This window comes from Fusarium phalaenopsidis (genome assembly GCF_050370095.1).
Source record: "Fusarium phalaenopsidis strain FUZ10S chromosome Unknown contig_32284, whole genome shotgun sequence".
Taxonomy (NCBI): Eukaryota; Fungi; Ascomycota; class Sordariomycetes; order Hypocreales; family Nectriaceae; genus Fusarium; species Fusarium phalaenopsidis.
In genome coordinates, this window is record NW_028145414.1 from 840,968 (window position 1) to 854,210 (window position 13,243).

A 13,243-nucleotide genomic window follows, 5' to 3' on the forward strand; every position below is an offset into this window, starting at 1 on the left:
ACCAACGGGTTCCGTGGTCTAGTTGGTTATGGCATCTCGTTAACACCGAGAAGGTCCCCGGTTCGATCCCGGGCGGAACCATCCTTTTTGCCCTCCAGCTTATAATCCGCATGTAAACATCTTGTGAACTTCTCGGTTGCTTCCCCTTGCTTGTCAAAGGGTTGTTGAAGGATTCGTGGCTCGGTGGTGGTCGACTCTTTTTTGGGAACTTGGGGTGTTATGTTGTAGGTCTCAACATCACACTGCGGGTCAAATCTCTCGTAGACACTAAGCTAGTCTAGTCGGAATAATGAGGCGGTTCATTAAATTTGCTGGTCAAGCAGGAGGCTCTGTCCATCGATTAATGCGATGTTATGATGTGTTGATAGTGCCTACGGGAGGCTGTAAAGACTCGAGCACCTTGTATCTATATGCACCTTCATCGCCTCATAGGTTGTTGTTCGACAAGAGATGTAATGCGCAAGGAATGGACCTCCATCTGTCATGCTACCTACTTTAACCTCCACATGCGTGAGCTGGGATCCATGTTTGCCATGCTGAGGCGCTTCGATCGCCACCTGTAACCTGATAATTATTGTGTTCTTGGTTATAGTTGAAGCCCGGCCCTTGATGGGATAACTGAGCCAGAAGACAGAACATTCTCCAGGCTGCATGCTTTGTGCAGTTAGTGACATATCCTACATATTGCCCGCTGCTTCGCCAGCGGACACCTGTCGATACAACTTCTATGATCATTAAAAACGTCATGATAAGTACCGAACTATCTCTATCTCATCGCGGACCAGTCTCCACTGCCAATATTCATCTGGGCTTGTGTCAGCTCGCTGATCAAGTCGTCCGGGGATGTCCTGGTCCGTTCTCTAATATTGCTTCCAATTATCACTGTCTTGGGTGAACTCATGGCCGAGGCATACCAGTCAATACCTTCGCTTTGCATCCTGAAACTGTTGGCTGCAGGACGTGGGATAGCCCTGCCTAAATCCCGGATTCTATTCGGTTTTTCAGTGTTGATGGTGGCTATTGGGAACTACAATGGCGTTTCCGCTCATATCCAGATCACGACCGATCCGGGCATCGGCCGATCCTGGTTCCGAGTCCACGATTGTTTCAGCCAGCAGCTCGCCCCATTCATTTTCTTCGAGGCCATAAGGGTTATGGACAGACTGGCCGGGCGCTACCGCAAGACAGTAGTGCGCCTGATGAACCTGACTAAGCCATCCACCTCACCATCAGCCACGGAGTGAGAGCTATCTAACTTGTTCATCATTCTAAGTCGTCATAAATGGACCGAGTATTTAGCAAACCGTCAAACGACTTGCTTGTCTGCTTTATCGGCTATCTCCGCCTCAATCTTGTTACTCAGATCACTGCTGACTACGAAAGTGCTTTGCCTTGATACTTGAATTATAACGTTATTATAGTCTTTTAATAATACGAAAAAAAGAAATTTTTAGATACGCTCACTGTGTTATACTATTTAGTTGAAAGTAGTGATTGTTAAAAGACAGATCCACGATTAGCTGCAATCTCAAACCTCCGTGTCCCCTGATATCATTCCGTCAATTCCCCAGCCCCGATCGCAATAATTAACAGTCTTCAGTCACAATCATACTAGTTAGTTCTTCTTGCTGTGCCTCCTGTGTGCTCCTGGAACTGTTGTCACAGCTACAGTGTAGTTCTGGCCGGTCTCAGATACAGCATGGACAACGACATCCTCGCCAAACGGCCATTCGTCCTTGAACTCGTCCCGCAAATCGTACTCGACGAAGTTTTCCTGTGCAAGGCACGCTTTAGCGGCAGCAAGAGCATCGGCACGAAGGACATATGACCCTTGGATGTCGACTTCTTGCGCGCAGCCAGTTCGGTCCTTGTTGTAGTCGACCGTAGTCTGCACCACATAGTGTAAAACCTCTGCACCCTTGGGAAGAACCACGGTGCCGTTGGGGTTCGCCAAGAGAGACTCATTGTTCGGCGTTGTACGGACTCCAATTTGGAAGACCTGCCCGGCGGGTGCACGAGCATAGACAACTACCCCATCACCATGCTTCCACTCGTGAGAGCTTGAATAGACGGAGTACTCCTCAAAGTCATCAGGCTCATACTTGAGGAGATGTAGAGCGTCTCGGGCAAAGGTTTTGGCCGCCTCAATGCTAGCATGTGTTGCGAGGACATAGGCCGAGTGCTTGGCTCCTGAGGGGTCCTCATGGTAGTCAATGACGGTCAGCGTGGTATGATACAGAAGATCAGAGTAATTGGACATGATGGAATTTGTGTCTTGAAAGATTCTTGAAAGATGATGTTGGCAGTGGTTGCAAAATTATCGGCCAAGACCAAGACGCTGTTGGCCAAGATGAAACCCTATTATAGCCGATTCGGAAACCTCGGCTCATGGTCACACGACTCCATCAGATCATGGGTGAAGCTTCTACTTCACCAGCCCATGATATGGAACGTGTACGCTAAGCTCGCATTGGTTATTGTCACTACGTAGTAGGTTCAGCTTAACAGCCATTGCGTGATACATCTCGTTACAACATTGGCACGCGACGAAGGCACATCATGGGGCACTGCCCTGTACTGTAAAACCAAGGCTGGAGGGCCCGTGCTAGCCAAAGCCTAATACCACCAATGCCAAGGTGTTCGGTATGGCCTGATAAATCTGGGGAGTAGTCAGCTGCTGACCACACCATCAAGGATCACGACATAAAAACCTTGCCGCGGATGTTGCCTGGAGGCGTAACCGCCGCCCATTATTGTTAACCACAATCCATGGCTTGACTTTGGGCATTGAACTGAGCTATTATTCTGTACAAGGTGGAAACTCCGTGTGCGAACGGAGAGGCTTGCATCGTTTCTGATCATGTCCAATCAGGCAAGCATGGCGTTCAGCCCCTAACTATATTGTCCAAGGCGTTTGACCTGCGCAAAACCGCCTCGCGAGGCAGCAAGGCCGCCTAATTATTGTTCTCAAGTGGCCACTCTAGCAGATGGCCAGAGCAATTGCTGAACGTCTTCTCCCTCGTCTATTTAACCTAACCCACCCTGACACTCTACGAACCTGTATCCCTACAGTATTCGCCAAACCATCCGAAGTCCAACAGACGACACCTCGATTTCTAGCAGTCGGTCGACACTACGTGTCTTTGCGCATTCCAGAATGGGCGGTTTCTGGGACTTTCTACACTCTCCTTCAGAATCGCCACACAAGCAGCTATGGTTGCTCGATGGCGGCTTTAAGGACGACACGTTCGTGTACTACGGCTCATGGAGTGAGGATGGCTCCATCGTTTATCGCATCACTACCAACACCGCCACTATCAATAAGGTGCTGGCTCACATTACTCCCATCAAAGCAAACTATGTCCTTCTCAAGGTTCAGCTTCCCACGCCAGATGGAGCTTATACCGCGCTAGAGCAGAAGGCTCCCGAGCGCATGCTTCCGCCGGACGACTTTAAAGAGGCCTTGGGAGACAAGAATTTCATTACTGCGGGGCCTTGGGGAGGGTTCGAAGGGTCCTCCATTAGGACCTTTGTGGAACGCAATGAGGACAAGATACTCATCGAGAAGAGAGAGTACAACACGATGAGGGTCTACACCATTGTTTGGGCGCCGAATGGTGAGAAATGTAGGCTGCAAGACATGGACCGATTCATTTGGAAGGTTCTTGGGGGAGAACTGAACCTCGACAGCTGGTCAAAATTTCTGCGCACTGCAGTTTCCATTACTGTTGGAGGATCGTGATCTGTTTATAGCAGCTCCTGATCTAAAGGAGTAACAAGTGTCGAAAGCCTTGATCCTGACTGGATTGGTAGATTATTTGTTGCAGGCAAGTTGCAGCTAGAATGATACAAGGAAATAAGCTACCTGAACCGGCCTTCTGATCGCATATCCCGCGCATGTGGCTATGATGTCAGCTTCATCGCTAACCGCCGCAGCCATTGTGTCCGAGGTGGCCCTGCGTTGGTATTGTCAAGTAACCTGGCCGCGCCTGTCATTCCGAGAGGCTTAGCGGCGTTCGCTCTTAGTCGGGTCAGTCTCGCAGTGAGAGACTTCATGGCGCCATACTTAGCTTTTCCATGCCTGGCTGGTACCTACTGCTGGATGGGCACGAGGTTGATGATGGTCGAAAACACCGCGAGTCTTGCGCACGATGGTAAAAAAAGATGTTGAATACTACGCCGAGAAGCAACAATAGAAGGCTAGTAGTGCATTGAACACCCCAAACGTCGGTCCCCGATACTTAAGCATCCTCGAGAAATGGGTGGTTGGATGTGCTTCTGCATCAAACACTTCAGGAATCTCACAGCCTTATAATTTCAGGAAAAGGGTCAAGCGCTGAGGGAGCGTCAGCCATGCCATATAATTACACGAATACACTGGAATATACCGATGGTGGTGAATGAATTAATTGAGGTCATTATATTCATCTGTGCCGTTGGGGTCAAGTAGGACTCTTGGGGTCCCCATCACGGAAATTTTGGCAGCGCATAGTTGGCCACACGAGCTACAGCATCCGATAATGATATCCAAATGCGATTCTTGAGGGAGACAGCTCGGTGGGACTCGTCAAACATCACACCCTGTCGTGCATGTGGAGGCCGGGTTGGCGATGAAGGTGAGGTTGCGCCCGTTGTCCGTGTTCCAGTTGCTTAGATCGTCAACTGTGAGAACCGTCGTTCGTTGGTATTTAATGGCACAAGGCTTCATTGAAAGCTACCATTAACTAAGGGAACATGCTATTTTATACTATGCTGGATAATTTGTCAATCCCTCTGAGAAACGGATTGGACTGGTCACTATAGTTCTCTCTGTCATCGCCGGATCTTAGTGCTTCGAAAGGATATCCGGATTCGTGCAGCAACTCCGTTGGCCCCTTGTACATGAGTTCGATTGATAGCTCAACCCCATTACTCTATTCTAGAGACGCTAGACAAGGCTTTAGTTGAGCCGTCAGCGAGTGTTAGAAGCGCCGTTGGGATGCGGTCGGTCCGAGCATCTAGGTAGTGAGGGTTCTTTCACTGAACGCCTCTAGTTGCCGGCCTGATCGGTTCGGTGCCTGCCATCATATACCCGGAATTTCTGTCAAACTCCGGCCCCATTAATGGTCAACTGTGCGAAACATTGCAGTCGCTATCACCTGCCACGGTGCCACCTCATCCCAAAGGGCTGTTTATTTTCTCAAGAAAAACTCTAAAAGGATATCCGCCTCAATCTATCCCTCATCTTCTCATACTCTTATCGCATGCATCCGGAAATATCTTCAAGTCATATATAGCCTTCGGACGTGCTACAATCCTCGCATTGCTCACCGGATGCTTCACGTTCAATATGCGCCGCATGAACATCCCTATTCTCAAGGACACTTCGCCTCTTGAACATATGAATAATCGTGCCACCTGAGACTGCCATTTGTCTTTCAGCTTGTGGAAGACTATGGGAACACCACCGAATATTCCTAGATAAACCAAGCGGGAGGCCAAGATCGACCAAAGCGGCATCACAGCGTCTTTCAAAACAGACCAACGCGGTAACCCAGCTTCAGTCCATGCTAAAATGGAGTCATGTCCTATCTCGACAATCCCACCCCGTGCCGAAGCCACCACGACAGGTTGATCATCCATGTGTCGTGAAGTGTAGAACCTGGGGTCTCGGCTACTAAGACGAACATAAATATCAGTGCCATGAACATATCAACAGATGCGCAGCTACAAACTCGCGTAAAAAGACTTACGGCGTCGATACCTGTTTGTTCTACACATTTATTGCCATGACCAACCTGGCTGCTCGCAGTCACGAGTTCACGTTTTGCTTCAATACCGCTAGATGGGGATTATGCTATCTAGACAGAAATACCTAAGATGCCGTGTTTTCCATCCGGCGAGATTGAAACGTCGCTATAAACCCTCCTCGTAGGCATGATTAACATAGGCGATAAGGCATGCATAACTTAGACAGAAAGACAAGGACACCTACTTGCCAGCACATGCAATGTCAGATTGCCATTTGCAGCCTATAACATTGGGATAAGCTATCGGAAATTAACATCAAAGCATCCCGCATTCTTCTCTGTTCCATATCCATTCTCAACCTAGGCTTTCGCTGATATCATGGACTGCTTGCTTTATGCTCCCAGTGAGAAGGAGTTGGTGAATGTGGAGGCAAAGAAAAATGACAATGGCAGAGAATAATCGGGACAATGGAGACTGATGCCTGGAAGCAGACTCTTCTGTCCCCCATGGAGTATGGACCTACCCTAGAGCTAGCCTCCTTTCCTCACAAAGTCGCTCAGATCACCGGTAAGATCACTTAGGGTTACGATCATACTCCAATATCTCCATCTCCCATCAAAGCTGATGATAGCTAAAAAGTTGCAAAAAAGAGATTCCAGAGCCGTGTGTGTGTGTGTGTGTGTGAGAGAGAGAGAGAGAGAGACGCCCACTGACGAAAGGGGACAAGGCTGCCCAGAGAGAGATAGAGATGCCATAGCTGGCGAAGTAGCAGAGCTGCCAGAGAAAGACACCAAAGCTGGTATCGCCGTAAGGGAGATCTCAGCTAGGGGGGACCACAATGATATCTCGCGATGCAAAGGTGGACATATTACCAAGCGATATTATGCCGGGAGTGGCAAGGCTGTTCAAAGAGAAAAGTCTCTCGTAATGAGACGCCTATAGAGCTGCCATCACTATCTCTATGAGTGAGTATCCATAGGATAATAGTCGCTCCAGAGAGAGAGGTGCCCTTGGCATCCGGCGATGCAAAGCTGGATATCAATCACAGATGGTGTGTAAGGAAGAAATGGGGAGGAAAGGAGATCATGACTGGGGACTTGTAATAAAAGAAATCATCCATGTCATGTGAAATTTGAGACGGGAGTGCCTAGATGCTGTGAATGCTTGGCCGGTGCCTTGATGGCCTTTGTTGAATGATGCCTAGGGATTTCACTTGGGGTTGACGATGCAGGCTATTGAACAAGGCAAAGGATGTCCCATGAATTCACTATGTTTAAGCATTTCTCCGCTTCTGTCTTAGTCTTCACACCTCTACGCATTCCATAGTCGACAGTGGTTGTTAGAGTAATGGGCAAGCCTGTCTTATTGAATGAGGAGGGCGCAATTGCTGGAAGGCGGTTTAGACGGTGGATAAGTAACGCTATCATTGACACAACCTCTAAAGCAAGTCCGAGACCACAAAGTATACTGCCAAATAAACCAATATCTACCGCCATCGGGAAGGCAGAAGAACTCCGGTGGCGAGAGATCTTTGCTTTGGAAGGCCAGATCAGTCCATATCAACTACTTCCTCCACAAAGTATATCTTCAGCTTCCACTTCCAGTCTTTCGCCACATTCTTATTATTTCCATCAGTCCATTCGATTTGGCTGTCCCACAACTCCTACCTCTCCTTTCCTCTGCCCAGCCCCAGCTCCTCTGCTCTTCGTCTCGCGGAGTCGATCCTCCCCCTCAGCCATTGCTCATCCTTTTCCAGCATCCTTCTACGCTTCGCCAGCTGATTCGTCATCAAGTCACTCGTCTTGGTCCCTACCGTCCAGTAATTGATGACATCGTCATATACGACCGATAACCCAGGCACGCCAGAGGTCCCCATAAAAGTTTCACAGACGCCCTCGTGGATGGCCAGCACCTCGAAGTTGAACAGCTTGGCATAGCTACCCGTCGTCTTGTCAGTCGAGATATTGGCGAGTGTGGTTCTGTGCGTCCTCAAGTATAGAAATGAGGTGCGAACAGTGCGCCTTGGCGTCGTATACCTTCGGGTCCAGAAACCGGTAGCATACGGCGTTCGACGGAAAATTGTTAAACTTGGAGATGAAGTCGTTGATGACATTCCAGTGATGCTTCTGCTTCTCAGTGAGCTCATCCTCCAAGACCTGCATCTCTCTCGTGGCATCTCTGAATCTGGCGTTGAAGGTCTCAAAGTCTTCCTTGATATACATGCCCACTTTCCCTTCGGGGAACTCTCTGACCGTCATGTCGCTGTTTTGGAGAGGAAGTCCCAAACAGGGGGGATCATGGCCACGAATCCGTCAAGCGTGTTGTCACTGTTCATCGAGGGGGCGTCCTGAGTTGACACCACGCACATGGCCATGTCGGTGAGGGCCGTGGCCAGTAGCGGAGTGGCTACCTGCGGCGCAATGTGGCAGAAGCTTCGATGGATGCTTTCGCTTGCAAACATGAGGGCGTTGAAGACGATGAGACTGACAACAATGGTTTTGAGAAGCCAGCGGATAGAGCAACCTTAAAGAAGCACACCAGCTGAGGAGCAAGAGTGAAAACAAATAGGATACTTAGATCCCTATAAGGCTTTTAGGCTCCTCAACAGGACAGATGATGCATGGTGCCGACCCAGCACCTTCAGTCGATTTTCTTATTATGACGACTCAATGCTGAGTTCATCAAACTTCCTCAAAAAAACATGCATGCTTTCCATGTAATCGCTATCTGCAGATCCCTCCCCCCCATTTCTTAGCAAAGGGCTATTCTCTTGAAGAAGCACGGTTGCTAGCCACCAAAACTCATCGGCTTTACTGAAGAATCCATAGCCAATATTCTCTAGATCCCCCATTTTCTCGATATTAGAATTCCACAGGTATTTCCATCTGTCGAGGGCTCGGCGCAGGGCAGTCTTGGTCCCCCGAAGGGAACAGTCGGTATAGCTGCTGAAGATGATCTCATGCAGCCCTGCGCTGAAAGATTAGCTGGTAGAATGCGAAGCCCTGAGAGCAGGGTGTTGGTTTTGGAACAGCCAAGATTTGCAATACGAACCAGATACTAGAATGAACAAATCCAGGTAACTGAGTTGTCCAAATCGAGATGGGATATCACTTGTCCAGACTTCCCGCATAAGGAGAGCAACACCGTCCACTATAGACGTCATCTCGCCAGAAAACTCTCTCGGGTTGTGGAGAGTTTGAGAGTCGGTGGACCGGTGGGCAAATAAGTGCTCAGAGCACGGGAACGAGCCAGTTAACTCAGACAGTGCAAGAAAAGGGCGAGTCCGGTGAAAGATGGCCTGAGAAGAATCGACGAGGAAGATGTAGTTCATGAGCCTGCGGGATGTTTTCTAGTCAGAGGCAAGGTCGCCAAGGGCAGGCTGATAAAGGCTAAGAATGAAAAATAATTCCAACTCACCTGATGGACTCCTCTGTCTTGATAAAGGCCCCCCAGCTCTCACCTCTAGCTACATCCGATGCCTCACCATGCAGACAGCCCCGGTGTCTAAGTGATGGGAGGCCCATGTTCCGCGCTGCCCGAACAATATCGGGGTACCTGTACTGGCGGATCTTCCTCCAAGCCGTACCGTGGTTATTCCAGTGTTGCAACAGGACAAGAATGAACGCCGCCTGGAGAGGTGTGGCATCTAGGAGCGGCTTCTCCCCACAAGCCGGATCGACAAGCTGTAGAAAGTTCTGGTGGCCAAAAATGTACTCCTCTGCGGCGTCCAGGCAGACCTGGGCCGCCATGGCAGCCTTCTTAGATGAGAAAGAGGCCCCCATAAGAATTACGGCCGCAGAGAGAGGCGGGAAGGCGTGTGCAAAGTCAAAAGACGCAGGGTGCAGCATCGGACAGTGCGGGTGCCAGTTGTCAAAGTAGGATTCGACATACGTGCGGGCCCTCTGCGGTGCAAAGATGAAGTCGGTTGCCTCGACGAGCATGGAATAAGCGGTGAATGAGAGTTGACCTTTACTGGTTGCGCACAATGCTGAGGAGATGCTGCACAGGTTTATCTGTAGCTGGTCTAGGCTGCTGTCGGGATTTGTCCCGTAATGCGGTAGCCACTCGCGGTGATTATCCAGCCGGTCCGCTACCCAGAAGTCGACTTCGCAAACGAGTTCCAGGTCGCTGATTCCTTCGGTCGAGGCCCCTCCCATGCCGGCTTGCGTAGGGATCCAGGGCTGGAGCATGCCTCTGTCTTGGTCCTGAATCATGGCCCCGTCGCTCTCGACCACAGCCGCCTTGTCTGACAGCGAGGAAGGCGACATGAAGTAATCTTGGATGTTGTCATTCCGCGGATTAGTATAGTGCAGTAGGAAAACCACGGTGGTAACTTGGGACGATTTCCCGTGTGTAGAGTCGTGTGGGAACTTGATCTCGACAGCGCATACCGTCAGACCAATGTCTGCCCGAGGATCAAGGTCCGCGTGCCCCCGCCGGCCGGATTCCAGGGCAACATCCGGAAGGGTTGGGGACCCGTTGACTCTGCTGCCAGTGGGCAGGCTCTCTGACACCCGGTTGTACGTGCAGAGCTGCTTGCGAGCCCAGCAAGAAGAACATGGGAGCCGGCCGTCACAGCCTATCCTGGACCGGGCACAGCAGTCGCAGGCGTGGTACCTGCGGCCTGGTTTAGACGTCACGGGGAGCGGCCTTCCATGCGCGTGGCAGCACGTCTTGGAATGTCGGCGGACAGCATCTCTGAAGGCGTTTGTCTCTGGGTTAGAAAGGAATCCCTATTTCTTTGACGGACGACTTGGGCCTAGCCGCACTCACGATCGAGTGAACTTTCCATGGCAGAACGGGCACTTGAGGTCGGGTTCCTCGTCCTTGTCTGGAAAGAGTGAGGGATGAGTAAGCAAACAGTACCTTTTCTGATTCAATTCACCGGGAAAACTCTAGAGTCTTACTTACGGCTTCGTTCATGGCGACGAAGGTGTCCCACTTGCGTGTAGCTTCTTGGGCAAACTTGACAGACATAACGTCTCCTGTTCTCATTCTCCATCACGGCGAGGCATGAGGGGGATAAAGATCTTGGTTTAGTCATGGCATCTTGACCCAGTCAAATCTCGGAGTCTTGTTTGAATCTCCATTTCCCCGCGTGGTGGCGCCCTGCCACATGCATCGTCATCAGGTAGGGAGGGGGTGGGATTTGCCCGTCCCACCGAGACGCTTCTAGCCAATCCGGGCGCAAAGATTGATAAGTAGCTTTCATGTGGTGTCTCCATCCTCTTTCAGCACCGGCATCACATAGCATGTCTTTTAGGTCTGGCTTTGAAGGTATTTAAGGCAGCTGGATCTCGATTTTGGACTATGAATAATAGGATACTCTGATCTAATAAAATACTGAAAAATATCGAGTTTGTCAACACCACAATGACTGCCACGTTCCAGTATGAAAGGCTCAAGGCGAAATGGCCTATGGCCCTCGACCTGGCCGGTTCAAACCTCCCCTGTCGCATCGAAGGAGAAGTCAGCGACCTCGTCGTCCTCGGCGAGATTCCTTCGGAAATCAACGGCACCTTCTACCGGGTCATGTGTGACCCTTTTGTGCCTCCCGATCCCAACAACGTCCCTATTGACGGAGATGGGAACATCTCGGCCTTCAGAATCCGCGATGGGCGAGTTGACATGAAGATCAAGTACGTCGAGACCGAGCGCTATAAGCTCGAGCGGAAGGCCAACAAGGCCCTCTTTGGCCTATATCGCAACCCTTTCACGCATCACCCGTGCGTGCGAGCAGCTGTTGATTCCACAGCCAACACGAACCTCGTCTATTGGGCGAATCACCTGTTGGCGTTAAAGGAAGTCGCTCTACCCTATGCCATTGACCCGGACACTCTCGAGACGAGAGGCTACGACCCGTTCGAAGGCCAGGTCAAGTCCAAAACCTTCACAGCCCACCCCAAGGTCGATCCCTTCACGGACGAGCTCGTCGTCTTTGGGTACGAGGCCAAAGGACTCGCCACACGGGACATTATCATCTATGCTCTCGACAGAGACGGCAAGAAGCGCGATGAGCAGTGGATCCAGGCACCGTGGTGTGCCTTCATCCACGACTGTGCCCTGACGCCCAATTGGATCATCCTGGTCTTATGGCCTTTCGAGGCAAACATGACCCGGTTGAAGGCCAAGAAGCAGCACTGGGCGTGGGACTACAATCTCCCCGCCACATTCATCGCTGCTCCGAGGCGCAAGTCAACACCCCTGCCTGAAGGCTGGAAGAAGGGAGAGCACAGGGTTTACTCGTGGAGGAACTGCATGCCCATCCACACTGCGGGTGCGTGGGAGGACCAGGATGGCAAGCTCTACTTTGAGTCTTCCCGCGTCCACGACAACGCCTTCCCGTTCTTCCCCCCAGACGACGGCAGGATGCCGGCAAAGGATGCGAAGGCCGACTTTGTCCGGTGGGAGATCGACCTCAACCAGCCGAGCGGGTCAGTGGTCCCGGACCCCCTCGTCGTGCTCGACGTACCCTCCGAGTTCCCGCGCATTGACGAGCGCTTCCTCACGCACGACCACGAGTTTGTCTTCCTCAACGTCTTCATCCCGGAGAACTCGGACGGCTCGGCAAACATCTTTCACGGCCTCAACGGGTTGGCCATGCACAGCCACAAGACGGGACAGACGCGCTGGTTCTATGCCGGCGACGACTCCCTGGTGCAGGAGCCCGCCTTTGTCCCCCGTGCGTCTGACGCCGCCGAGGGCGACGGATGGATCGTGGCCATGGTTGAACGGCGGGCCGCCGGCCGCAGTGAGCTGGTCATCTTAGATACGAGGGACTTTGAGAAGCCCATCGCCATTGCACAGCTTCCGCTGCACGTGAAGGCGCAGATCCACGGGAACTGGGTCGAGGCGGCCGCCTTGCCGGAGTGGAAGAGTTTGGTCAGGGAGGTTCCAGTGGACGAGATCAGTAACAAGGGAGCACTAGAACCTCTCGGTTGATGGGCGCCGGGCGTGTCCTGCTTAGGAAATGTTGTCAATAGCACCTTGTCTCTCCTGGCTTAGAAGAATGTTCAATATTAGGGAGTTTCAGGTGGGCCAACAAGATTTGATATTGATGTCAAATATGGTGAGCTTTAGCATCCAGAAGAGTATCGACCCTCGTGTTCAAGTTCGAGACGGAACATACCAGAGACGGAGCCAGGATGTCGCCACCATGAATGGCTGAATTCAGTGCTGGAATCAGTTCAGCACGGTTTTTGATGCTTAATTTAAAGATATATGTCTTGAGTCTGATTTGACTCGCAATAGCAATTTCAGACTGAATTACAAATAAGATTAAAGGTATCACCACCTTCTTTCCTCGCGACAGGACGCTAGGTACTGTCTTTTTGGGGACAGGAGCTTGCTTACCCTATGCTTAACCTGACAGGGCCCCGTCATCAGTCTTTGGGCATTCGAGGAGCTTTTAGCTTACTGCCCAAGAGATTGTCGAGGTAGCTAGAGTCGAATAGCCTGTTGCGCTTTGTGCGTCTTCTCGCAACCTTTGTCATATTGCTTGACAACCGAGCAG

General features: G+C 51.0%; 4 protein-coding genes and 1 non-coding gene across 5 annotated transcripts; 3 read left to right on the forward strand and 2 right to left on the reverse strand.

The window, feature by feature from the left end:
* Window positions 1-7: 7 nt before the first annotated feature.
* LRP88_02185 lies at window positions 8-81 on the forward strand. The gene has a single exon. It is a non-coding gene; the product is annotated as a tRNA-Val (tRNA).
* A 1,534-nt stretch (window positions 82-1,615) lies between these two features.
* On the reverse strand, window positions 1,616-2,260 carry LRP88_02186 (uncharacterized protein; the record flags this gene model as incomplete). The annotated part of the gene is made up of 1 exon (XM_083238854.1): window positions 1,616-2,260. The coding sequence occupies one exon, from the start codon at window positions 2,258-2,260 to the stop codon at window positions 1,616-1,618; it is 645 nt and encodes a 214-aa protein (XP_083105449.1).
* An 897-nt stretch (window positions 2,261-3,157) lies between these two features.
* On the forward strand, window positions 3,158-3,742 carry LRP88_02187 (uncharacterized protein; the record flags this gene model as incomplete). Its single annotated transcript, XM_083238855.1, has 1 exon — window positions 3,158-3,742. One exon carries the CDS (start codon window positions 3,158-3,160, stop codon window positions 3,740-3,742), a length of 585 nt encoding a protein of 194 aa, XP_083105450.1.
* A 3,940-nt stretch (window positions 3,743-7,682) lies between these two features.
* LRP88_02188 (Zn(II)2Cys6 transcription factor) lies at window positions 7,683-10,725 on the reverse strand (the record flags this gene model as incomplete). The annotated part of the gene is made up of 5 exons (XM_083238856.1): window positions 7,683-7,973; window positions 8,036-8,213; window positions 9,148-10,347; window positions 10,504-10,561; window positions 10,638-10,725. 5 exons carry the CDS (start codon window positions 10,723-10,725, stop codon window positions 7,683-7,685), a joined length of 1,815 nt encoding a protein of 604 aa, XP_083105451.1.
* Window positions 10,726-11,103: 378 nt separating this feature from the next.
* Window positions 11,104-12,672, forward strand: LRP88_02189 (carotenoid oxygenase; the record flags this gene model as incomplete). The annotated part of the gene is made up of 1 exon (XM_083238857.1): window positions 11,104-12,672. One exon carries the CDS (start codon window positions 11,104-11,106, stop codon window positions 12,670-12,672), a length of 1,569 nt encoding a protein of 522 aa, XP_083105452.1.
* Window positions 12,673-13,243: the final 571 nt, after the last annotated feature.